At 50.5% G+C, this 22,576-nt stretch overlaps 1 protein-coding gene across 2 annotated transcripts in view; it reads left to right on the plus strand.

Moving 5' to 3' along the window:
- EFNA3 (ephrin A3) overlaps positions 1-15,737 on the plus strand; it is a 58,263-nt gene extending 42,526 nt beyond the window's left edge. The window contains exons 2-5 of one of the 2 annotated variants that reach the window (XM_081891863.1): positions 8,567-8,856; positions 12,110-12,175; positions 13,772-13,849; positions 14,335-15,737. In XM_081891863.1, coding sequence (XP_081747989.1) covers positions 8,567-8,856; positions 12,110-12,175; positions 13,772-13,849; positions 14,335-14,456 — 556 coding nt within the window. In that variant the 3' untranslated portion in view covers positions 14,457-15,737. The remainder of the gene's footprint in view (positions 1-8,566; positions 8,857-12,109; positions 12,176-13,771; positions 13,850-14,334) is intronic. The other variant, XM_081891864.1, reaches the window with a different exon arrangement.
- The last annotated feature ends 6,839 nt before the right edge of the window (positions 15,738-22,576 follow it).

Genomic DNA, 22,576 nt, shown 5'->3' on the forward strand with positions numbered 1-22,576 from the left:
TTTAGCTTCCTGGGACATTGACACTTTTCCACATGAGTTTGCTATTGAAATGATTTGCCCCAGTTGACCCATGACGGGGCCTCCTCGGTTGCCGTGCCCCGTTTGTGGAACGAACACCTGCCCTGGCGAGGTGCGTCAGTCTCCCTCGCTGTTTTCTTTGAGGAGAAATGTAAAAACATTCCTGTTTGCCAAGGCCTTTGATGACTGAACATCCTGTCCCTGCCAGTCCTGAAATTATTTGCTGGAGAGCGAGGCCACATTCATATTTTACTTCAAAAGCACCACGATACCACTTTAAACCACCATGGCTTCCCCTACCAAAGAATTCTGGGAACTGTAGTTTGCTATGGGTGCTGATGGAGTTGTTAGGAGGCCCTATAGCACAACAGTGCCATAATTCCCAGCTTCCCCCTGGGAGGAAGGATGGATTGTTAAACCACTCTGGGGGTTGTAGCTCTGTGAGAAGAATAAGGGGGCCTCCTAGCAACTCTCTGCACAAACTACAGTTCCCAGGATTCTTTGGGGGAAAGCAATGGCTGTTTAAAGTGGTATCGCAGCGCTTTAAATGCATGGCACGAATGCGGCCTAGGTGGTTGCTCTGAGAAGTTTTGAACGTTGTTCTAAACTGCCTTGTGGACATTTTAATTGAATCAGGATTGATATGTTTTAATTGTGTTAGCATGGATACACTTCCTTCCTTTGGAGGAAGCCTCAATCTAATAAATAAAATTGTCTATTAAGCTTAATAATTGTGTAGAAGACGGATTGTCTCGAGCATAATAATTCCTCTTTCCACACGAACGTACAGTGGTACCTCGGGTTGCAGACGCTTCAGGTTACAGACTCCGCTAACCCAGAAATAGTACCTCGAGTTAAGAACTTTGCTTCAGGATAAGAACAGAAATTGCGCTACGGTGGCAGCGGGAGGCCCCATTAGCTAAAGTGTTACCTCAGGTTAAGAACAGTTTCAAGCTAAGATCGGACCTCCAGAACAAATTAAGTTCTTAACCCAAGGTACCACTGTATTAAGATTCTCCTTCCAGCCTTTCTGGGGCTACCTTAAGTGGGGCTTGTGAGCTGGGAGAGATGACCTTTCTTCTCCCTGGGAAGAGCCCTTAACCACATTTTAGAGTGCTTGATCTAAGCTTCACAGAATCCTAGAGTTGGGAGGGACCCCTAGGGTCATCTAGTCTAACCCCCTGCAGTGCAGGAATATTTTACCCAACGTGGGGCTCAAACCCATTGCCCTAAGATTAAGAGTCTCATGCTCTTCATAGAATCATAGAATCATAGAGTTGGAAGAGACCACAAGGGCCATCGAGTCCAACCCCCTGCCAAGCAGGAAACACCATCAGAGCACTCCTGACATATGGTTGTCAAGCCTCTGCTTAAAGACCTCCAAAGAAGGAGACTCCACCACACTCCTGGGCAGCAAATTCCACTGTCGAACAGCTCTTACTGTCAGGAAGTTCTTCCTAATGTTTAGGTGGAATCTTCTTTCTTGTAGTTTGGAACCATTGCTCCGTGTCTGCTTCTCTAGAGCAGCAGAAAACAACCTTTCTCCCTCCTCTATGTGACATCCTTTTATATATTTGAACATGGCTATCATATCACCCCTTAACCTCCTCTTCTCCAGGCTAAACATGCCCAGCTCTCTTAGCCTCATAAGGCATTGTTTCCAGGCCTTTGACCATTTTGGTTGCCCTCCTCTGGACACGTTCCAGTTTGTCAGTGTCCTTCTTGAACTGTGGTGCCCAGAACTGGACACAGTACTCCAGGTGAGGTCTGACCAGAGCAGAAGACAGTGGCACTATTACTTCCCTTGATCTAGATGCTATACTCCTATTGATGCAGCCCAGAATTGCATTGGCTTTTTTAGCTGCTGCGTCACACTGTTGGCTCATGTCAAGTTTGTGGTCAACCAAGACTCCTAGATCCTTTTCACATGTACTGCTCTCAAGCCAGGTGTCACCCATCTTGTATTTGTGCCTCTCATTTTTTTGCCCAAGTGCAATACTTTACATTTCTCCCTGTTACCAGCTGAGCTTGGGATTCATCCTGCAACAGAGTGAGCTGCTTGCAGTTAGCTTGTCCGCATCAGCAGCCTAGCCCTCTGGGTGGGTAGGGCCATTATCCTTGCAAGGAAGCTATCTTAGACTGCAACTGTTCCCTCCCTGTCTTTCAACAGATTGGAGAGCTGCTTAAAGGGCTTTTCCCCCTCCCCGCTCCTCAGCATCCCTTTTCAAGTTCTTCATAACCCCCCCCCCCACACACACACACATTCTTTCTCTTTGGCACATCTTCCTTCTGGCTGCTGGAATTTTCTCCCTTTCGGCAGAAAGTGTGTGGGTGTGTTTTTCCCCCCTTGAAAAAATAATTCCTGGGATTGCCTTCAAGAGTCGGCAGTGCGTTTTATGTAAATAATGAATCCACCAACCACCACCCCACATCCCACTTTCGCAAGGCTTTCGGGCGGCTGCACAACTTATAGAATTTGTGGTAAAATTTAGATACTGTACGGGATTTAAAAAAAATCTAAAAATGAAATCCATCTTTAAAATCACACATGGGGCTATAAACAGAACACTCGGCAGCATTTAAATAACACATGGGGATTGGAAAGGGGAAAATGAGTAGGAGACCGGTGGCTCTTTCTGGAGGGGATGCAGCAGAGGGTTTTTTGGGGGGTCACCACCCCAAAGGCCCCGTAATCGATTGCCACCCACCTCCTGAGGGAGAGATGGGACACAGAGAAGGATCTGATTTTTAGTGGTTGGCCTGGTTCCTTCTTCAGTCTGGTTTTGTGCACCATCACAACACAAAAGGTGGTCCTGAACATGTTGTTTTCCTCATGCTTAGGACTGATCTCTTCGCGTAGTGGCCCCAAGAAACCGGCCTGTGATAACCCTGAAAGACAGGATGTTATTGGGTTCCTGCTCCCATCGGCCGCAGCCATTGTGGCCTGTGTCCACGGGTGATGGCAGCTGTAGTCCAGCAACATCCAGCGTTTCGCAGGTTCCTCACCCCTGTCCTTGACACGTGTCCCAACCAATCAGGGAACACATATTAAATGCACCTGCAGAGGTGTAAAGCAGGGATGATGGGAGTTGTAGTTCAACAATGCAGTGAAAAGCAATGTTCTTAATGGTGTACACCCAGTGTTAGATGGCACCACAAACCCAGGTGATGGGTGCAACAACAGAATGTCTTTTTTTAATAACAAAAATACAAAGCTGAAAATGAATTAACTTTCACATGGTCTGGTCCTTTCCCTGCCTGCCTAATGTTCTTAAGAGGGTCTCTTCTCCAGTCTTCAGAGAGTGGCTGGAAGTGGGGAGGCAGAAAAAGGTCCTCCTTTCCTTCCACTCTGCAGTTTTTGGAAATCTTAGGCACAGGACTGTGCCCAGAGCTCAGAAACAGATCACGCTAACGAAATTCCCTATTGCAAAATGCGCCTAGAACAATGGGAGTTTCTAACGCTGTGTACGCCGCCCTGAGATTTTTGGATAAAGGGCAGTGTATAAATTGAATCAACAACAACAACAACAACGTCGTTTTCAGACTACAACCCCCATGAGCCTCAGTCGGCATGCATGGCCAATGGGCAGGGATAATGGGAGTTGTGGTCCATATTGACTGATTATATGTGGATATGTTGGCATCATTTTTACAGGTGGAGGAATAAAGAGAGTCCCTCCCCTGTCTGGATGGATGAATCTGTCCATTTCAGTTTAGCTTTGTTTTCTTAATTTTTCCAATCTTAAATGCAGTTCTCCACATTTCCACAGCAATTGGCAATTCATTTCTTTTGCGTAACTTTCTCCTGATAAACACATTTATGCATGCAGTTTGGGCCCATACAATTTTGCAAGCAGCTTTCTCTAATACAAGGAAACTTTATATCTTATTTTCACCAATGTGTGCATTTTCCTGGATGCCGTTCCCAGAGTGGCTGGGGAAACCCAGACGTGCAGGGTATAAATGTTGTTGTTGTTATATGCACGCGTCTTTGCACATATCGAATCACAGAGTTGGAAGGGACCACAAGGGTCATCTAGTTCAACCCCCTACATTGCAGGAAAATTTTCCCCCAATATGTTTGGTGGGCCAAGAAAATTGCATTGCTCTCCATTTTTATTTTTCTTGCATTTTATATACCGCTTTCCCCTACCACACCCTAAGGAACCCAAGTTGGCATAAATGGTTCTCTCCTCCCAACAACCACCTTGACAGGTAGGCTAGGCTAAGAGACAGTGACTGGCCCGAGGCCACAAACATGCCGATTATATAGATGAGAAGTTTGCTTTCTTTCTAAACGAAAGCTGCAACTCACAGTTTACTGACTCCTGCCCCAAAATCTGGACTTCCAGCCTAAGCAGATGTCACTCAGCTTCCCTTTTGCGTGGGGATTCGAACCCTGCTCTCTCCCAGGTCCTATTCCAACAGCTTACTGGATCTCATCCTCAGTCCCTTGCTACCTCCAGCACCGCCCAGGAGTCTTAACATAAGTTGCGTTTTGCAAATTAGAAATACATAAATAATTTGCAGAGCGCATCTGCACAGCATGTGTGTCTGTGGCCAATCGATGTTCGGCGCCCTCCGTTTGACACAAGCTTGGAAAAGGAGAACATGTGCCTTGCGCGGGTTCGAGCGAGAGGATTGGAAGGGTCTGGGGGAGGCAGAGGGGTGGGGGGACGACACGGACGACCTCGTGGCTCAGGAAGGAGCAGCAGAGTCTTCCCAGCCCGGCATCTGCAGGTCGCGTCCGTTCCAGGCGCATCGAGATGACTGTTGCTGTCCAGACCGATCTCGCGAGGTGTCAATCAACGTGGCCCTAGACGCCCGATGGCGTTAGGCTGACTCCTGTCATTTATACACGGGCAACCTGCAGAGCTGGGAGCAGGCCGAGTGGGGGACGGGGAGGGGGTTGGATGGTAGGTGCAGGGTCTGGCTTGATTAAAAAATATATCCATTATAAAACGGATACAAAGCCATCCTGCAAAATGACCGCCCAGCACTGCTAGTCCCCTGGCCTCAAGCAAAATTTGGAAGACTTTCAGTTCAGTTGGCGTCCAACTAAGGCCGCATTTGTAGCATCCTTGAGCTTTATGGAAGTGAGAGCTGGACCATAAAGAAGGCTGATCGCCAAAGAATTGATGCTTTTGAATTCTGGTGCTGGAGGAGACTCTTGAGAGTCCCATGGACTGCAAGAAGATCAAACCTCTCCATTCTGAAGGAAATCAGCCCTGAGTGCTTACTGGAAGGACAGATCCTGAAGCTGAGGCTCCAGTACTTTGGCCACCTCATGAGAAGAGAAGACTCCCTGGAAAAGACCCTGATGTTGGGAAAGATGGAGGGCACAAGGAGAAGGGGACGACAGAGGATGAGATGGTTGGACAGTGTTCTCGAAGCTTGAGTTTGACCAAACTGCGGGAGGCAGTGGAAGACAGAAGTGCCTGGCATGCTCTGGTCCAGGGGGCCACAAAGAGTCGGAAACGACTAAACAACAACTACAAGAGTTTTAAGAGTTGGAAAGGACCTCCCCCCTAGGTTCATCCAGTCCAACCCCCTGAAATGCAGAACTCACAGCGGAAAGCATCCCTGATGCCACTCTGATGTTCTCACCACTCATTTAAAACACACAAGGCTTTCCCCAAGGAATCGTAGGAAGCGTCGTTTGTTAAGGGCGCTGGACCCCTGTGAGGGTGCAAACTACAGTTCCCATGATTCATTGGGGAGGAGAGCTGTAACTGTTAAAAGTGCATAAATGATGCTTTGCGTTGTATGGTGTGGGTGTGAAAACAATGCACTGTTTTATTTTTATTCTAGCACTGTAACTGTTTCAAATGAGAAGCAAGGGTGACGTACTTCATTCCTGCATTGCAGGGGCTTGGACTGGGTGACCCCTGGGTGCATTCCATCTCTACGGTTCTATGATTCTGTCTCCCAACCCTTCTCCCTTTTCGGCTTTCCAACAACCCTCTGAGGTAGGACAGGCCGAATGAGAGAGAGCAGTTGCTTGGAGGGAAACCCACCTGAGTGGCAATTTGAACCCGGGTCTTTCCTCGCCCCCCCCCCCAGCAGGACAGCACTGAATTTTTTTGCCTGTATCAGTCGTGCAAATGAGAGCGCATTTACATAACTCCTGCCGTTGCATTATTTTTTTATTCTGGTTTTGCCAGCTGTACGGGAGACGGAATCTCCACCCTGCACGCACACACACACACACACACAACCCCAGCCACCAGGAAGCTTGTTCAGGCACCCATCAGGCCTCTGCTGTTTCGTCAGATGATGTCCCCACACTCTTTAGTCCTGAGGGTCTGAAAGCAAAGGAGGCCTTTTCCTTCCTGAGGGCCACATGCTAGTGGTAGGCGGAGACAGAGGGAAAAGCGCGTGGAGCAACAGATTTCAATTTTACCTTCAAAGGTTCCTTGTTGTTGTTGTTGTTACCTCCCAAGTGTGCAGTCTAGGGTTTATTTTGGACTCACAGCTGTCCATGGAGGTCAGTTCTGTGTCCAGGGCAGCTGTCTACCATCTCCATCTGGTACGCAGGCTGAGACCCTCCCTGCCCGCCGACTGTCTCGCCAGAGTGGTGCATGCTCTGGTTATCTCCTGCTTGGACTACTGCAATGCGCTCTACGTGGAGCTACCTTTGAAGGTGACCCGGGAACTACAACTAACCCAGAATGCGGCAGCCAGACTGGTGACTGGGAGTGGCTGCCGAGACCACATAACACTGGTCCTGAGAGACCTACATTGGCTCCCAGTACGTTTCCGAGCACAATTCAAAGTGTTGGTGCTGACCTTTAAAGCCCTAAACCGGGCATAGGCAAACACCGGCTCTCCAGTTGTTTGGGAGTACAATTCCCATCATCCCTGACCACTGGTCCTGGTAGCTAGAGGTGATGGGAATTGTAGTCCCAAACATCTGGAGGGCCGGAGTTTGCCTGTGCCTGCCCTAAACAGCCTCTGCCCAGTATACCTGAAGGGGCGTCTCCACCCCCATTATTCAAGGGACAAACAGAGGGGCCTGGGATACAAATTCTAGCCCTGCTCTGAGTGGGACTATGTAACATTGGAGTGCTCCTTCATAGGCAGAGCTTGGTGGCCGTGTGTCGGGGGTTCCTTAGCTGTGATTCCTGCAGTGCAGAGGGTTGGACTAGATGGGGCTTGGCGTCCCTTCCAACCTCAAACATGGTGAGGGATTTTAGAGTGCTGCACCCCCAGTACTGTATTCTCTGCTCCTGCAGGGACTTGGGGCAGACACGGTTCTGATTCTGGGGGTGCTGTTTGTATTGGGAGGGCCCAGCGGACGTGTTTCGTTGAAATGAATGGCAAGCTCATCCCGAACTGGTGGAAAAGGTGCTAGGTTGCGTTCTGCGGCCTCTAGTGGTCGCCTCTTGGAACTTCATCCCAATCTTGGGCGTTAGGAGAACCCCAAACTCCTTGCTGTTGATGGGGGGGGGTCCTTTGGGCTGGGGGTGCAGTTGTCAAGTACTGGCATTTATACCCATTTCCTTGCTTTTACATTCAAAGGTATTGAGGCAGACTGTAGTCTCTGTGCAAATGTATTAACACTTTTAATACATTGATCAGTTTTTATATTAATTTAAACTTGGGCTGTGACTGTGCTTTGTTATCTAAGACAGCAGGTACCTTTCGGGAGGGAGCCACAACCTGCATGTAGCAGCCTTGTGTTTTCTCTCTCCTCTCCACCTCCCCCCGGCCCCCCCAAAAAGTGCATACCACATCTGATGTTCTTCATCACCCCTAATCATTTTTACATGATTTTGTAAGGTGTGCTTATTTTAAATTGGGTTTATTTGCTGCTTTGTCGTTTGCTGTGTCATAGAATTGCAGAGTTGGAAGGGACCACAAGGGACCACTAGTCCAACCCCCCTGCAAATGCAGGAATCTTTCGCCCAATGTGGGGTTTGAACCCGCAACCCTGAGATTAAGAGTCTCATACTGTAGCAACTGAGCTATCCAAGGGCTGGGCTCCTTTGGGTGGAAGGAGGAGATAAATTGAATAAATAATTAGTCACTGTTTGTGTTGTTGGCATTCGAGAGGCAATGGAAAAGTGACATTATTAACTATTAATAATTCATAGATTATTATTGCCAATAATAACAACAACCATGGATTGTATCCAACTACTCAGCACAGACCTGTCGAAATGAATGAATCTAAATTAGCCACATCTATTCAAGACAGCTCAGCAGGTAGCGCTATGAGACTCTTAATCTCAGGGCTTGGGGTTTGAGCCCCATGTCGGGGCAAAAGATTCCTGCATTGCAGGGAGTTGGACGAGATCTTTGTGGTCCTTCCAAACTCTAGAATTCTATAATTATAATATTGGCTGCGTTTTACTGACTCGGAGTATTTTGGATATCCTATTTTGGATTCTTATTATTTTAATAATAATATTTCCGCCTGTGTGCAAGTTCTGAAAATGACACATGTGTGTGAATGCTCCTTCCACAAACTGGGGAGTTGCGGTTTGTTTGTTTGCTTGGGACCAATCCTGACTCTCCCCCCCCCCCTTATCCTTCTCCTTCCCAGCTTGCGCCGCGAAGGCTACACGGTCCAGGTGAACGTCAACGACTACCTGGACATCTACTGCCCGCACTACAATGCCTCTGTGCCCGAGGGGCGCATGGAGCAGTACATCCTCTACATGGTGAACCACGAGGGCTACCGGACGTGCAACATCAGCCAGGGCTTCAAGCGCTGGGAGTGCAACCGGCCCCACGCTCCCCACAGCCCCATCAAGTTCTCGGAGAAGTTCCAGCGCTACAGCGCCTTCTCGCTGGGCTACGAGTTCCACGCCGGACACGAGTATTACTACATCTGTGAGTCTTTGAGATGCAACCGTCCCGTAGTCCTTAAATGCAAGGGGTGGGGTGCAGGGGTGGGGCTGAGTTCCGTCCCTGACACCATCCATTGAGGGAGAAAAGGGTCTCTGTTAGCAAGTGATCGGAAGGACCTGTTTCTGAGGCTTGAAGGATTTGGGAGAGCTCCCAGCTAGTCAGAACCGAAGTAGTCTTCTTGCACTGGGGCCTGGCTGAGGTTTTGGATTGCAAGTCCCATCAGCGCCAGCTGAGGTCCAAAACATCAGCCTGGGGCCCAAGGTTCAGGAAGACTAGACAGGGATGAGATTGATGGTGCAGCGGGCTTATTCAGTAGAGGGAAACATCTTGTGAACTCAGGGAAGTCTTTGGAAAAGGGCCCATAAACTCAATGGTAAAGGATTTGGGTTCGATCACCTTCATCTTCCGAGCTAGATGCACCAGTGGTCCGACTCAGGATAAGGCAGCTTCCTATGTCCCTGTCTAAGTGAACTTTTTATCCAGAACAATGAGGACTAGAATCTTACTTTGGTAGCAGAGCACCTGCTTTGTATGCAGAAGGTTTCTGGGTCCAATCTCCCGCTCCTGATTTGAGTAGACAGTAGAGTCGATTGATTTGTGTTTATATGTCACCATTCCTCTGAGAAGCTTGAGGATGCACACAGTTTTCCAACCCTGCTTTTCCCCCATCCTCACGACAACCCGGCAAGGAGTGTTAGGGTTGAGACTGAGAGAGAGTGGCTGGTCACCCAGTGAGCTCAGTGGCTGAGTGGAGATTTAAACCAGGGTCTCCCCAGTCCTAATCCAACAATCTTAAATACTTTGGCCACATCTGTACCTTAAAATTAAAACACTCCTAAGGACTCTTAGCACCTTGAATAAGGTTTGGTTCCCAGGAATCCTTGAAGGAAGCCATGACTATCTAAAGTGGCATCATAGTGCTATAAATGCCTGGGGCAGATGAGGCCTCTATCTCCCATTAAGGCTGCTGAAAGGTCCAGATAGTTAAAGACAGCTGATTCTGCTCCACCTGACCAATTTTTGAAAGGAAATTCTTCCTTTCAGATGTGTGCGCACACATTTCCTCTGCCCTCCACACCTCTTACTCCTCGTGTCACCTGGTAGGGCTAAGTGGTCGCATGTATTTCTAGGGTCCACCAGGGGGCAGCCCTGGCTAAACTTGGGCGCAGCTTTGCTCAGGCCCAATCTACACCTTGAGAAGAATCACATGATACAGGACAGGGTGACTCCAGCGTGAATGGGTGGAGGGAAGGATCTGTTAGCTGCCTAATGGGAGCTGGAGCCCAAGAACATTGTTGAGCTACAGTTCCCATCGTCCCTGACCATTGGCCACATTGGCTGGGGCTGATGGGCATTGGAGACCAGCCGCATCTGGAGGGCCAAAGGTTCTGTATCCCTGTTTAACACCTCTCTTAAGTTCATTAAATATGTGATCCCTGATTGGTTGGGATGTGTGTCTGGTACAGAGATGGGAACGCTGTGGCCCTCCAGGTCCAGTCTTGGACTATAACTCCCATTATCCCTGATGATTGGTTGGGCTGGCTGCTGGGAGGCCAACAGTACCGGTTCGAGTGCTGGACTAGGACCTAGGAGACCAGGGTTCAAATCTCCACTCGGCTATGAAGCCCACTGGGCGACTTGGGGCCAGTCACTCCCTCTCTCTCTAACCTACCTCAGAGAGTTGAAATGGAAATGAGGATGAAATGGCAAAGGGCAAGAATCATTAGAATTGTAGAGGTGGGAGGGACCACAAGGAACCAACCGCCTGCAATGCAGGAATCGTTTGCCCACCGTGGGGCTCGAACCTGCAACCGTGAGATTGAGTCTCGTGCTCTACCAGCAGAGCTATCCCAGTTTATGTGTGTAAATAAGAGAAAAAGTGGAATGCAAATGGAATAATGAAATAGGTTGTTTCCCCCTCTCATTTTCTCAGCCTCTACAACACACTGGCTTTTGTAGCTGTAGCCAGCGGGCCAACTAGAAGACCCAAGTTTGCCAGTGGACTCTTTCCCTTCTCCTCCCATCCCCCCCCCCTCAAAAAATCCCCCTGCCTATCCAGCCAGAAAATGTTGCCGAGCACGTCTATAATGAGTACAACCAGATCCGAGCGCGAGATTAAACCTTTTACTAGAGATTACGCTCCTCGCCTTCTTTAAAGGGAAGGAGAGACGGAGGACCGTGTTGATCAATTTGTTAATGCTTCCTTCTTGCGTTGAAAGGCGGGGGGGTCCCTTGCCAAGGGGCCGGATCCTGAAGACGGCTGAGGAGCTGGGGTGGGGGGAGCCTTGAGGAACAGGCAATGGTGGGGGTTGGTTAGTTCAGGCCGTGATCCTTCCGGGGTGCAAACAGATACGGATCAAGTAAACAAGGCTGGCTGCCCTGATTCTCATCTGCAGAATGTCAGCAGGTGGAAGGTGCGTTTCTGGGACCAGTGCCAGAAATCCAGGCTGTTGGGCAACAGCCAAGGCGCCCCCCCCTCAAGGGGTGGGGGCAGCATGGAGCTGCTGGCTGACACAGAGTCAAAACATTGTTCCATCTAAGTCCAGTTGTTGTCTTGCAGTGCCTCTCCAGCCCTACTGGAGATTTCGCCTTCTGGATGCAAAGCAAGTGCTCTGTCCCTGAGTGTGCCCTTCCCCTTGAAATAAAAGCGAGGTGCTAGTCCTCAAGATTCTGGACGAAGCTACCTTATAAACCAAGCAGTCGGACTGTTGGCCCGTCCAGCTCGGTATTGTCTGCCCTGGACAGGGGCAGGGAGATTTCTGCCTGCAGGGTCAGTCTCCTGCTGCTGAAACATAGCACCTTCATTGCAAAAGGGCCCCCATGCAAAGGGCATTTGCAGCTCAGAGGATCTCAGGTCCTGGGGAGGAACTTAGCATATGGCTCAGGTAGACTGCCTTTGCCCAAGGAGGTTCCTTTTGACTTAGCTAATAGAACTCCCCCCCCCCCCCGGTATGAAGCAGGTAGAAAAAATGCCCCCCCCCGGACTGGCTGGCCACCGGGGAAATATGATACTGGACTGGATGGGCCACTGGGCCTGATCCAGCAGGGCTCTTCTGATGTCACAGCAGTTCAGAGCAGAACCTCCATGTCCTACAGCAGTCTACCACCGAACAGTAAATTGCAGGCTTTCCATTGGGACATCCAGCTGGCCAATGGGGGAACAGGATCCTGGATTGGATGGGCCTTTGGCATGATCCAGCGGCCTCTTCTGACGTTGCTTTCTGTTCCTTTCCAGCGACTCCAGCGCACAACCACCGCCGGGCCTGCCTCCGAATGAAGGTCTTTGTCTGCTGCGCCTCCCGTGAGTGCCCGGCTCCTTTTCTCTTTTGAACCCCCACCTGGCACCCCCACCTCCCCGGGGCACCCCCCTCACCCCCCGGTGTGCGCGAGACACATCCCTTGTCCCAAGCGCTCTGAGCACGTTCATCCCATGCAAACACACAACTGCCTTGCATCCAGCCAAGTTCGACTCAGTGTAGACCTGTTAGGAACAATGGTCACGCTCATTCAAGTTAATGGGTCTACTCTGAGAGGTGGATACAACCCCCTCATGTTTCTTCTTCTGAGCTGCTCTAGATATCTGTGCCTGACCAAAGGGAGCAAGGATTATCTGGGGTGCAAAAGCCTGCAGAGGTCCCAAGCAGCCGACTTTTTCTCACTCTGTTTGTGTTTCCATGCTTTCTGCAATTGTACCACAGAACCTGGTGCTAAGCAAAGCATGCTGAGAATCTTCATTATCATTGCGCTGTTTTTATTTTCCAAAGCGAACTACAAGCCCTCTTGAACAGGGCGCTGTGTAGATACTTCTTAGAAATTTTACCTGCTGCTCCCGCCCCCCTTCAAAAGCAAGCCGCTAGTCCTCATTGTTGTGCTCTCTCTTGCTAATGCACCCCCCATGTGGTGAAATGGAGGTACAACAGAAGGAAAGGTCGCCGGCATGCCCAGATGAAAAGGGGATTTCGTAACGTTTACGTTTCTCTCATTTGGCGCACGGGGCGCGTTCGGAGAGAGCAGACAAACCCCGGCGGCAATTGTTTCTCCTTACTTTCCAGTGACAAACAGCCCCTCCTCGCCTGTGAGACTGACCTCCGGCTGTTTAAATAAGTGCATAAATCCGTTGAATATTTCATAACATTTATCGTCGCCGTTAATTTATTAATCGCGTTCTACACAGCCTATGCCATTTACCCAATACTTCCATGCAATGATACGGTTGCTGTATTACGGTTGCTGTATTTACACACTGGCTTATCTATCAAAATACCCAAAGCGTTTCTGACACAGAACAGCATGAATAATTTTTTTTTGGGGGGGGGGAGGCTCAGTCCTCAGCATCTCCAAGAAGGGCTGGGAATGTCCCATCTGAAATGCTGCAGAGCTGCTGCCAGCCAGTGTAGACAGTATTGAGCCAGGTAGACCAACTGGTCTGACTCTCAATAGGGCCGCTGCCTATGTTCTGATGGCGTCGATTTGAAAAGGACACTAAGGCTTAACAGCCCGCTAATGATAATCCACACTAAGGCTTAGCAAAAAGAAACTCAGTGACAGATTTGTGCTCTGCGTGCACCCCATAATACTCCACCCCCTATAAGGTGCTGTTCATCATTTCTGACACACCCACAGCGCTCCTGGTGCATGCTCCATTTTCTCCCCCAAAAAACCTACATTGTGTGTCACGTGACCCAGTGGCCTCAATTGACATCTCACCACCCCCAACCACATACAAGGGGCACCCGGCTTGTTTGGGAGTTCCAGGGTGCCTGGGTTGGGGGGCAGCAAGCTTCATGGGGGTGGGGTGGGTGAAAACCACAACATAGGGGCGGTGGGGTTTGGGGCCTGGTCGCCGTCCTCTCTCCCCCCTGGGCATAACCCTCTTCCCACCCTCTCCTGCCCACAGCGTCGCATTCTGGGGAGAAAGCGGTTCCGACCCTCCCGCAGTTCACTATAGGGCCCGAGGTGAAGATCGAGGACTTGGGTGAGTGATGCCCACAGTGCTCTCTCTCTGCTGGGGTGGGGGGCGGCAGAGGGCGCTTGTTTTTCTCCCGGAGACTCAGCAAAACACCAGCCCCTCCCTGTTGGCAGTGCCCCCCTCCACTTGCTGGAAAGAGGGCAAGAACTTCTCCAGAATTCTGTCTGTCCTGGACTGGGTAATAAAGCCCTCTAGTTGTGGCATAGCTGCCATCTCCTTTCCCAATACACCCAGAATCCTTTGCTGCCTGCCATCTTGAAGGAGCTTTGAGCAGGAGACACTTGCTGCAGGAAGAGGGTCCCTGACCCTTGAGCTATGGGGTAGCAGCAGTCTTCCTCCCTGATACCCAGAATCCTTTGCTGCCCGCCATCTTGAAGGCGCTTTGAGCAGGAGGCACTTGCCAGGGGAGGGGAGAGGGTGCCCAACTCCTTGCTAGAGTCCAATCTTCCCCTTTTCTCTCTCTTTCTCTCTCTTTTTCTCCCCACTTGCAGATAATTTTAACCCCGAGATGCCTAAGCTGGAGAAAAGCATCAGCGGGACGAGTCCGAAGCGGGAACACTTACCCTTGGCGGTGGCTGCTGCCCTCTTCCTCATGACCCTGCTGGCCTCCTAGCCGACCGCGAGTCGCCGCAGGAGAGGGGCCCCGACTCAAGCTCACCGACCCAGCCTGTGCCAGCGGCCCTCCCCGGTTTGTTTCTGAGGACAAGAAAAAGAGAGAAAACACCAGACCTTTTTTTATTCTATATATCAAAAGAAATACAATTCCAAAGGGAGGCAGCTTGAGGTGATGCAGAGGAGGAAAGGCCCCAAGATGGAGGACGACTGACCTTTCTGGCTGTGCTGCTCCTTCTTCCTGCTCCTGCTCCTCCCCACCAGCTGGGGGGGGATTATCCGCTTCCGATTTTTCTCTCCCTCCCCCCCCGTCTGCCGCTCGCTGGGGCTGCTCATGTGTGTGAGGGGAATGGCGGGTATTTCAGAGCAGGCCCACCCTCTCCTGCGGACTTTCGGAGGGGCGGCCAGGGTTTTGTTTTGGTGTCCCGGAGAAGGAAAAAACCAGAATATGGCATTTCCCTCCTCCTGTCTCTTTTGAGGACCGCAGCAATAGGCAACCTGCCCGCCTTTTCCAATGCCCCCACTGCAAAAAAGAAAAGAAAAAAAGGCATCTGGAGAGACAGAACCACCTTCAGGAACTTTTAAAAAATGGCTCAGGTCAGGACACGGGGAGTGTTTTGCACGGCCTGAGAAAACTTTTGCAAAGGAGAGTTGTGCGCCCTGCTTAGGGGGTGCGGGCACCGTGCCCCAGGAATGCCCACCCCAGAGATAGGTGGTGGCGGCAGCAAAATACACTGTCTTCCTGGTGACTCTCAAGCTGAAGGGTGCGTGTAGGGTGGGGGTGTGATCTCCTAGCCCTCAACAAGGGGGGGGGGGTTTACCTGTACATATCTCTTTATGTGTCCTGTACAGAGAGAGAGGCTCTATTATCCGTGTCTATAGATTATATAAAAAAAACTGATCATGTAGTGGGGTGGGCACGGGGCGGGCACCGGCCCGCCTGTCTAAGCCAGAGTCTTTTGGGGGTTTTGTTTTTTAGGTTTTTTTGGGTGGGGTGGGGGCGCGATTCTTCCCTTTGTCTTCTGTGAAGACCGAACCTATGCAAAATGCACGGACACTTTTTTTTCGTTCCCGGGGGCAAAAAAACAACCAACCAACCAACTACACGGACAAAAAAAACAAGCAAAGGAACTTTGGGGGTGGCGAGGTGGGGGTAGGGTTCTCCTTTTTTTTTTTTGGGTGCCCCCTTCCTCCCCCACCCCACGAGAGCTTTGGCTGGTGATTTTCATATACTTGCTCTTAGTCTATTAAAAAAAATGAAATAAAAGGTGGAGAAAAAAAATTACATATAAAGATAGTTGTCTTTTCCCTGCGCCGTCACCTTGCGGTGGTTTCGCAAGGGCTGTTACTCCTGCTCCTACTCAGAGGAGGCCCATTGAACAGAAAAGCCCAGCTGGATCAGGCACAGTGGCCCCTCTAGATCCAGCATTTTGTTCTCCCAACTAGACAATTGTGGGGAACCTGCAAGCAGAATTCAAACACAAAAGCGCTCTCCCCTCCTGTGGCTTCCGGCAACTAGTATTCAGAACCATCACGGCCTCTGACAAAGAAGGCAGAACATAACTCCTCCATGAATTTGTCTGGTCCTGTAAGAACAGCCTGGCTAGTCCAAAATCCTGTTTTCACAGTGCCCAGCCAGGTACCTCCAGAAAACCCAAAAGCAGGACCTGAGCACCACACTGGCTCTCTTCTATTTGATTGTCAGCAAGCGAGAGAGATGATCGGTAGCAGAGGTTGTTGTTGTTTAGTCGTTTAGTCGTGTCCGACTCTTCGTGACCCCCTGGACCAGAGCACACCAGGCACTCCTGTCTTCCACTGCCTCCCGCAGTTTGGTCAAACTCATGCTTGTAGCTTCGAGAACACTGTCCAACCATCTCGTCCTCCGTCGTCCCCTTCTCCTTGTGCCCTCCATCTTTCCCAACATCAGGGTCTTTTCTAGGGAGTCTTCTCTTCTCATGAGGTGGCCAAAGTCTTGGAGTCTCAGCTTCAGGATCTGTCCTTCCAGTGAGCACTCAGGGCTGATTTCCTTAAGAATGGAGAGGTTTGATCTTCTTGCAGTCCATGGGACTCTCAAGAGTCTCCTCCAGCACCAGAATTCAAAAGCATCCATTCTTCAGCGATCAGCCTTCTTTATGGTCCAGCTCTCACTTCCATACATCACTAGTAGCAGATGTAAAGCACAGCTATTTTAGCTAGTACCCATCGATCCACTGCAGTTTCTTGAAATGGCCAACGAGAAAGCCTACTGGCTCTCATTGGGCAAGTCCTGAGCGCCCCAGCAACTCGCCCCACCTTTGATTCTCGGCAGCTGGTATTCGGAGGTGTGCAACGCCTCTGAGAGCGGGGAGCCTGGCCACCGTGTCTAGTAGCCATCGTTAGCCTTTGCCACAAATTTGTATAATCCTCTTAAAGCCATCCAAGTTTGGGAGGCAGGGCAGGGAGGGGCGGGAGAGAAGACGACAGAAAGCCTTCTTTGTAAGGATGCTCTACCCTTCTGACCCCAAGAAATTATGCCCCCCAAATCAGGCTGTAATGTTTTTTGCTTGGAATAATTCCGTATGCTTTGATTTCATGCCACCTGCAGAAGAGGGGGACAGAGATTGGACAAGCTCTGCCCACTTTCCCAGTTTTCTGCAGACCCTGCGTGATTTTCACCCTAAAGGAGACGAATAAGAGAAAAGGGGTCCCCCCTTCCTTGCTCTAAGCCTCCTGCGGCAGCTGCAGAGGACCCCCAGCGCTCTGTCCTTCCAACAGCTCACTGCTGCTCCCACGAGGGGACTGGGTTCTTTCCTTCTGGGGCTCAGCCAGAGGTCAGGGTGCTCCTCCGAGGCTTAGACACAAAGGGCAGAGTGACACCTCATCCGCCCGCCTCCCCTTGAATGAGTCACAGTCTGGAAGGATTCTGGCTGCCCAGACAGCCGGGGAGAACCTAGAAAGTCCTCAGGTGCCCATATTGAATCACCTAATTGCAAGATCCTTGCCCAGACTTTAGGGGGTGAAGTCCCTCCCCCACACAAACAATGGCAACTATTACCATCTGCAGGTATACGCTAATCACCCCTAAACGCAGTCTCTGATCTTCACACACACACCCAGCTATTCTGTTTGACTCCCATGTTCTGAAGCAGTTTCTAGATTGTAAATTCCTTGTGGCAGGGACCTGTCCTCGTTGTTTGCAAATACAGTGGTACCTCGGGTTAAGAACTTAATTCGTTCTGGAGGTCCGTTCTTAACCTGAAACTGTTCTTAACCTGAGGTACCACTTTAGCTAATGGGGCCTCCCGCCTCCGTGCCGCCTCCGCACAATTTCTGTTCTCATCCTGAAGCAAAGTTCTTAACCAGAGGTACTATTTCTGGGTTAGTGGAGTCTGAAACCTGAAGTGTCTGTAACCCAGGTAAAGGTAAAGGGACCCCTGACCATTAGGTCCAGTCGTGAACGACTGGGGTTGCGGCGCTCATCTCGCTTTATTGGCCGAGGGAGCCGGCGTACAGCTTCCGGGTCATGTGGCCAGCATGATTAAGCTGCTTCTGGCGAACCAGAGCAGCGCACGGAAACGCCGTTTATCATCCCGCCAGAGCGGTACCTATTTATCTACTTGCACTTTGATGTGCTTTTGAACTGCTAGGTTGGCAGGAGCAGGGACCGAGCAATGGGAGCCCACCCCGTCGTGGGGATTCGAACCGCCGACCTTATGATCGGCAAGCCCTAGGCTCTGTGGTTTAACCCACAGGCCACCCAAGGTACCACTGTATAATAAAGAACCTTAGAAGTGGAACTGTAAGAAAATGTTGCACTGTTCAGGATTCCAGACACTTTGTTCTGTTCCCCCTCTCCAACCGTTATCCACATGCACCCATGTTTTTTTCCTGAACACTCTTATTCCTCATAGAAAATTTGGGGTGTATTCCCAATCCCACACAATTTTTGTCCCATCCCCCCCCCACAGACTTCCTATTTCTGCCACCTTTGGGGTCCCTTGCAAGCAGGGGTGTTGGAAAGCTCCATCAGAAACAGGAATTGAAGTTGCTGTGACCCACACATTCGTCCGAGGTCAGGAGCACAAACTGCATAAGCCAGTATTCACTACCATTGCTGCTGCTGCTGCTGCTGCTTCTTTACAATACAATCTGTACGTAAATAATCGTGTTACCGCCTGTGTTGCTTTTGATGTTTCCCTTCCAGGCACCAGAGTCAATTTATTAACTCACTACAAAATTAACTGCATCAGCTTTGGCCCCAACAGGCAGCTAGACGGACAGCGTAGGGTTTGGCCAAGGTAGAAGAGAAGCAGTACTGGCTGTGATGGAAATGTCTGGCACCTTAAATCCCTACCTCTGTGTGTGGGTGGCGTGGGTGGCGCTGTGGAATCAGAAGGTCGGCGGTTCGAAACCCCGCTACGGTGGTGAGCTGCCGTTGCTCAGTCCCTGCTCCTGCCAACCTAGCAGTTCGAAAGCACGTCCAAGTGCAAGTAGATAAATAGGTACCGCTCTGGCGGGAAGATAAACGGCGTTTCCGTGCGCTCCTCTGGTTCGCCAGAAGTGGCTTAGTCCTGCTGGCCACATGACCTGGAAGCTGTACGCCGGCTCCCTCGGCCAATAAAGCGAGATGAGCCCCGCAACCCCAGAGTCGGCCACGACTGGACCTAATGGTCAGGGGTCCCTTTACCTTTACCTGTGTGTGGGGTGCTGGTTTGACTGCACACACAACAGCATGGATGAACATCAGAGCTTGCTGGATCAGGCCAACAGCCCATTTGGTCATGCATCCTGTTCTCACAGTGGCCACCCAGATACCTATGGGAAACCCGCAAGCAGAACATGAGCACAAGAGCCCTTTCTCCTCCTGCAACTGGTATTCAGAAGCATTGCTGAGGATTAGACAAATTCATGGAGGACAGGGCTGCTAAGTTATCCCTTCACTGCTGAAGGCAGGATGCCTCTTGAGGGCCAGTTTCTGGTTCGAGTCCTGCTTGTTTGTCCTGCTGACCACTGTGACTGCAGGATGCTACACGAATTGCTTTATCCCACCTTGAGGTTGCAGGAGCACCGAGATTCGAACCCGGGACTTTCCCGCACATGCACTTAAGCTGCAAAGCTGCGCCATTGTGATCTCTTTCTGCCTCGCCAGGGTTTATGCACAGGGCGCTGCCAAGTCAGAGCCTGCCCTGGGAGGGAGAAGCTGGCAAACTGGCTGGACGGGTCTTGTCAGCAGAGGGGGCGGGGTGAGGAGGCTGCTTCCTTCCCACAGACCTGGTGGCAGGGGATAGGGGCCGGGGGGAATGAAAGCCTCTTGCAGAGAGGAAAGGGACCGCCCCCCAATCTTCTCCTGGCTCCCCCAGAATCCCCCACCTGGAAAAGAGGGGGAAATCCCTAGCCTTGGGATGGGGCAAAGTCTGTGCCCACCAACTTGGCTGTGCCTGAGTCTGTGGGTGCGGCTGCTTTCAGCTGCATGCAGGAGTGGATGTGAGAGGCCTCAAAGGCCTGCTTTTAACTCTAGGGTTCAGCCGCAAAGAGTTCTTTCATTTGCGCAGGGGCGAACATTAAGGTGTAAGGTGATGCAAACAGTCTCTGCCCCAGAGAGTCTCCATCCTGGGCAAAAGAATGGTCACCAGGGAAAGGGATCAGGGCGTGAATCGGTTCGGCCTGCATTTAAGGGAAGATGGAAGCTGTGATTCCTGCACCGCAGCCTGGGGTTGGACTAGATGACCCTTGGGGGTCTCTTCCACATCTACAATTACCTAATTCGATGAAAGGCAATGCTACCAAATCCAGACCTCCCAAAACAATATGCAAAGCGGAATTCGGGCATCCATCGGGATTCACACTTCTCCAGATTTTGTGACACAGGTTTCCAACCCACATTTCCCACCCACCACCACCCCCCCCACAAAAATGCATCGTATTAGGGAGAATTGTACATAAAAGGAATCTATTTGTGAAAATAATACATCAGGACTGAATTATATTACGGAAGACCGCTTGCAAAAAAAAATGGGTACCCAATTCAAAACAGCATCTACGCATAGAAATAATAGAATCCTAGATTTGTCAAGTTGGAAGGGACCAAGAGGGTAATTAATCCAACTTTGCAATGCAGGAATCTTCCACCCAGTGTGGGACTCAAACCCGTGACCACATATGTACCTTATCAGGAGGAATTCACATTAAAACGCTGATGAGTTTTCATAAGGATTTTTTCTTAACCCCCTAATTTCTGCAGAAATACACAGAGCTAACTTTAAAATGGGAAAATCTGAGAAGCTGAGAAAATCTGAAATGGGCAGGTCCTTCCACCTCCAGCCAGGAACAGGCAATGGATTGTGGAGAGATTCGGGAGGAGTCATTAAGGTGAGCCCAGGCTGGTTTGTTCAGTGGGACTCAGGCGCTCCCCTCAGTCTCTAGGGAAATGGGAGGCTGTGTTCTCCCCAAGAGAAGGGAGAAACCCTCTGCACATGCTCAGCGGTGCTCTTGCCCATGTTCCGAGCCTGAGAGCTACTCGAACCCAATTGCAAAGTGCCCTGGCTTCATGCCAGTGCTCTTGTTGGGCTGCTGTGCCCTTTGCCCAGCCACCTGCCCGCGTGAGACAACCCCTGTGCCCGCCAACTCACCCGGGCACTGCCCTCACTCCCTGTGAGCTATAAAGTAAGTTGATCACGAGATCCTTGCCCTTGCAACTACAAGCTCAACGCAAACATGCTCCTTACTACTCCTTGGCTATTTGTGTACTTGCTCTGGGCAGGTGCACGTACGCAGAAATCTCACTCCTCCCCTGGTGACTCTGTTGACAAAGCTACGATAGAGTAAAGTCTCGCCTCACCCTTGCTCTGCCTCCAAGCTGGCACTGCTCCCTTGTTCTCTAGGGTATGTGTGTGCTGGCCTGCTGCGGTCTTTGCACAGGGATGGAGGAACCTGCCCAGACCTTCAAGTCACAGATGAACTACAACTCCCATCATCACTGGCCACACTGCCTGAGTAGGGCTGGTGGGAAGTGGGAGCCCAGCAGTATCACGAGAGCCATGTGCTCCTCATTCCTGCTTTACACCTCTGTAGGTGTGTTTAATATGTGATCCCTGATTGGTTGGGACATGGTTGGTCTAGGACAGGAGTGAGACACTTGCAGCCCTCTGCCCATTGCTGAGCAACAACTCCCATCATCCGCTGCCGTTGGCTATGCAGGCTGGGGCTGATGGGAGGTGGACGTCCAGGAACATCTGGAAGGGCTACCAACTCCCCCATGCCTGCTTTCCATGCATTTAATATGTGATCCCTGATTGGTTAGGACATGATGGGTGGGGACTCTGTTGCCCTCCAGATGTTGCAGAACTACAACTCCCATCATCCCTGACTACTGGCTATGCTGGCTGGGGTTCCTCTCCCTATTGCCCTTCCTCCACTTCTCCAAATTAGCATTTGGAGAGCTGGGTTTGCTGTGTGATATGCAAAGAAGCCAAGCACAGGTGTTAACAGGAGGAGAGAAAAATTACAGGAGCCCAGATTATTTTCATCAACTGACCCTCCATCGATCCAAACCTCTCCATAAATCATTTTTCTCACTCCAGCAACAAGATCCAATCCTATTCTGCCTTTCCCAATACCGGAAGAAGTACTTTAAAACTGTATGCATTTTAAAGTGCTAAATCTTGCTTGGTTTACAAGTGCTGGGAAGCAGGAGAGATCAGGCACAGTCAGATCCCAATTCATCTGCAGAAAGCACCTTCGTGGAAGCACTGTGAGCAAAGAGAGGCTCTTCTAGGCCTGGGAGACAAATAGTTGGAGACCTGATAGACAGACAGAAAAGACTGCTGCCTTTTACGGGTTAAAAACGGGGGCTGTGCATCTCTCAGCCTCAGCATTCCTCATGTGTAAAATGGGCACATTACTTGGTGACCACTGAGCAGCTCCAATGGCAACTTTTAGCTATTTGTCATGGATCCCTGGGTCCCTGGGACCTACTCAAAAGGTAGCTTTCAATGTGATATATGTGGGTCACCCCAGCGTGTGGCTCCAGCAGGTCAGTGGCCTTGTTCCTTGAACCACCAATTTTGCAGCTGGTTCTGCCCTTTTTAAAGAGGAATGCCTCTCCCAAGATGGCAGCTGCTGCCACACACCAAAGTCTAATCT

Source organism: Podarcis melisellensis, assembly GCF_964234715.1.
Source record: "Podarcis melisellensis genome assembly, chromosome: 16".
Taxonomy (NCBI): Eukaryota; Metazoa; Chordata; class Lepidosauria; order Squamata; family Lacertidae; genus Podarcis; species Podarcis melisellensis.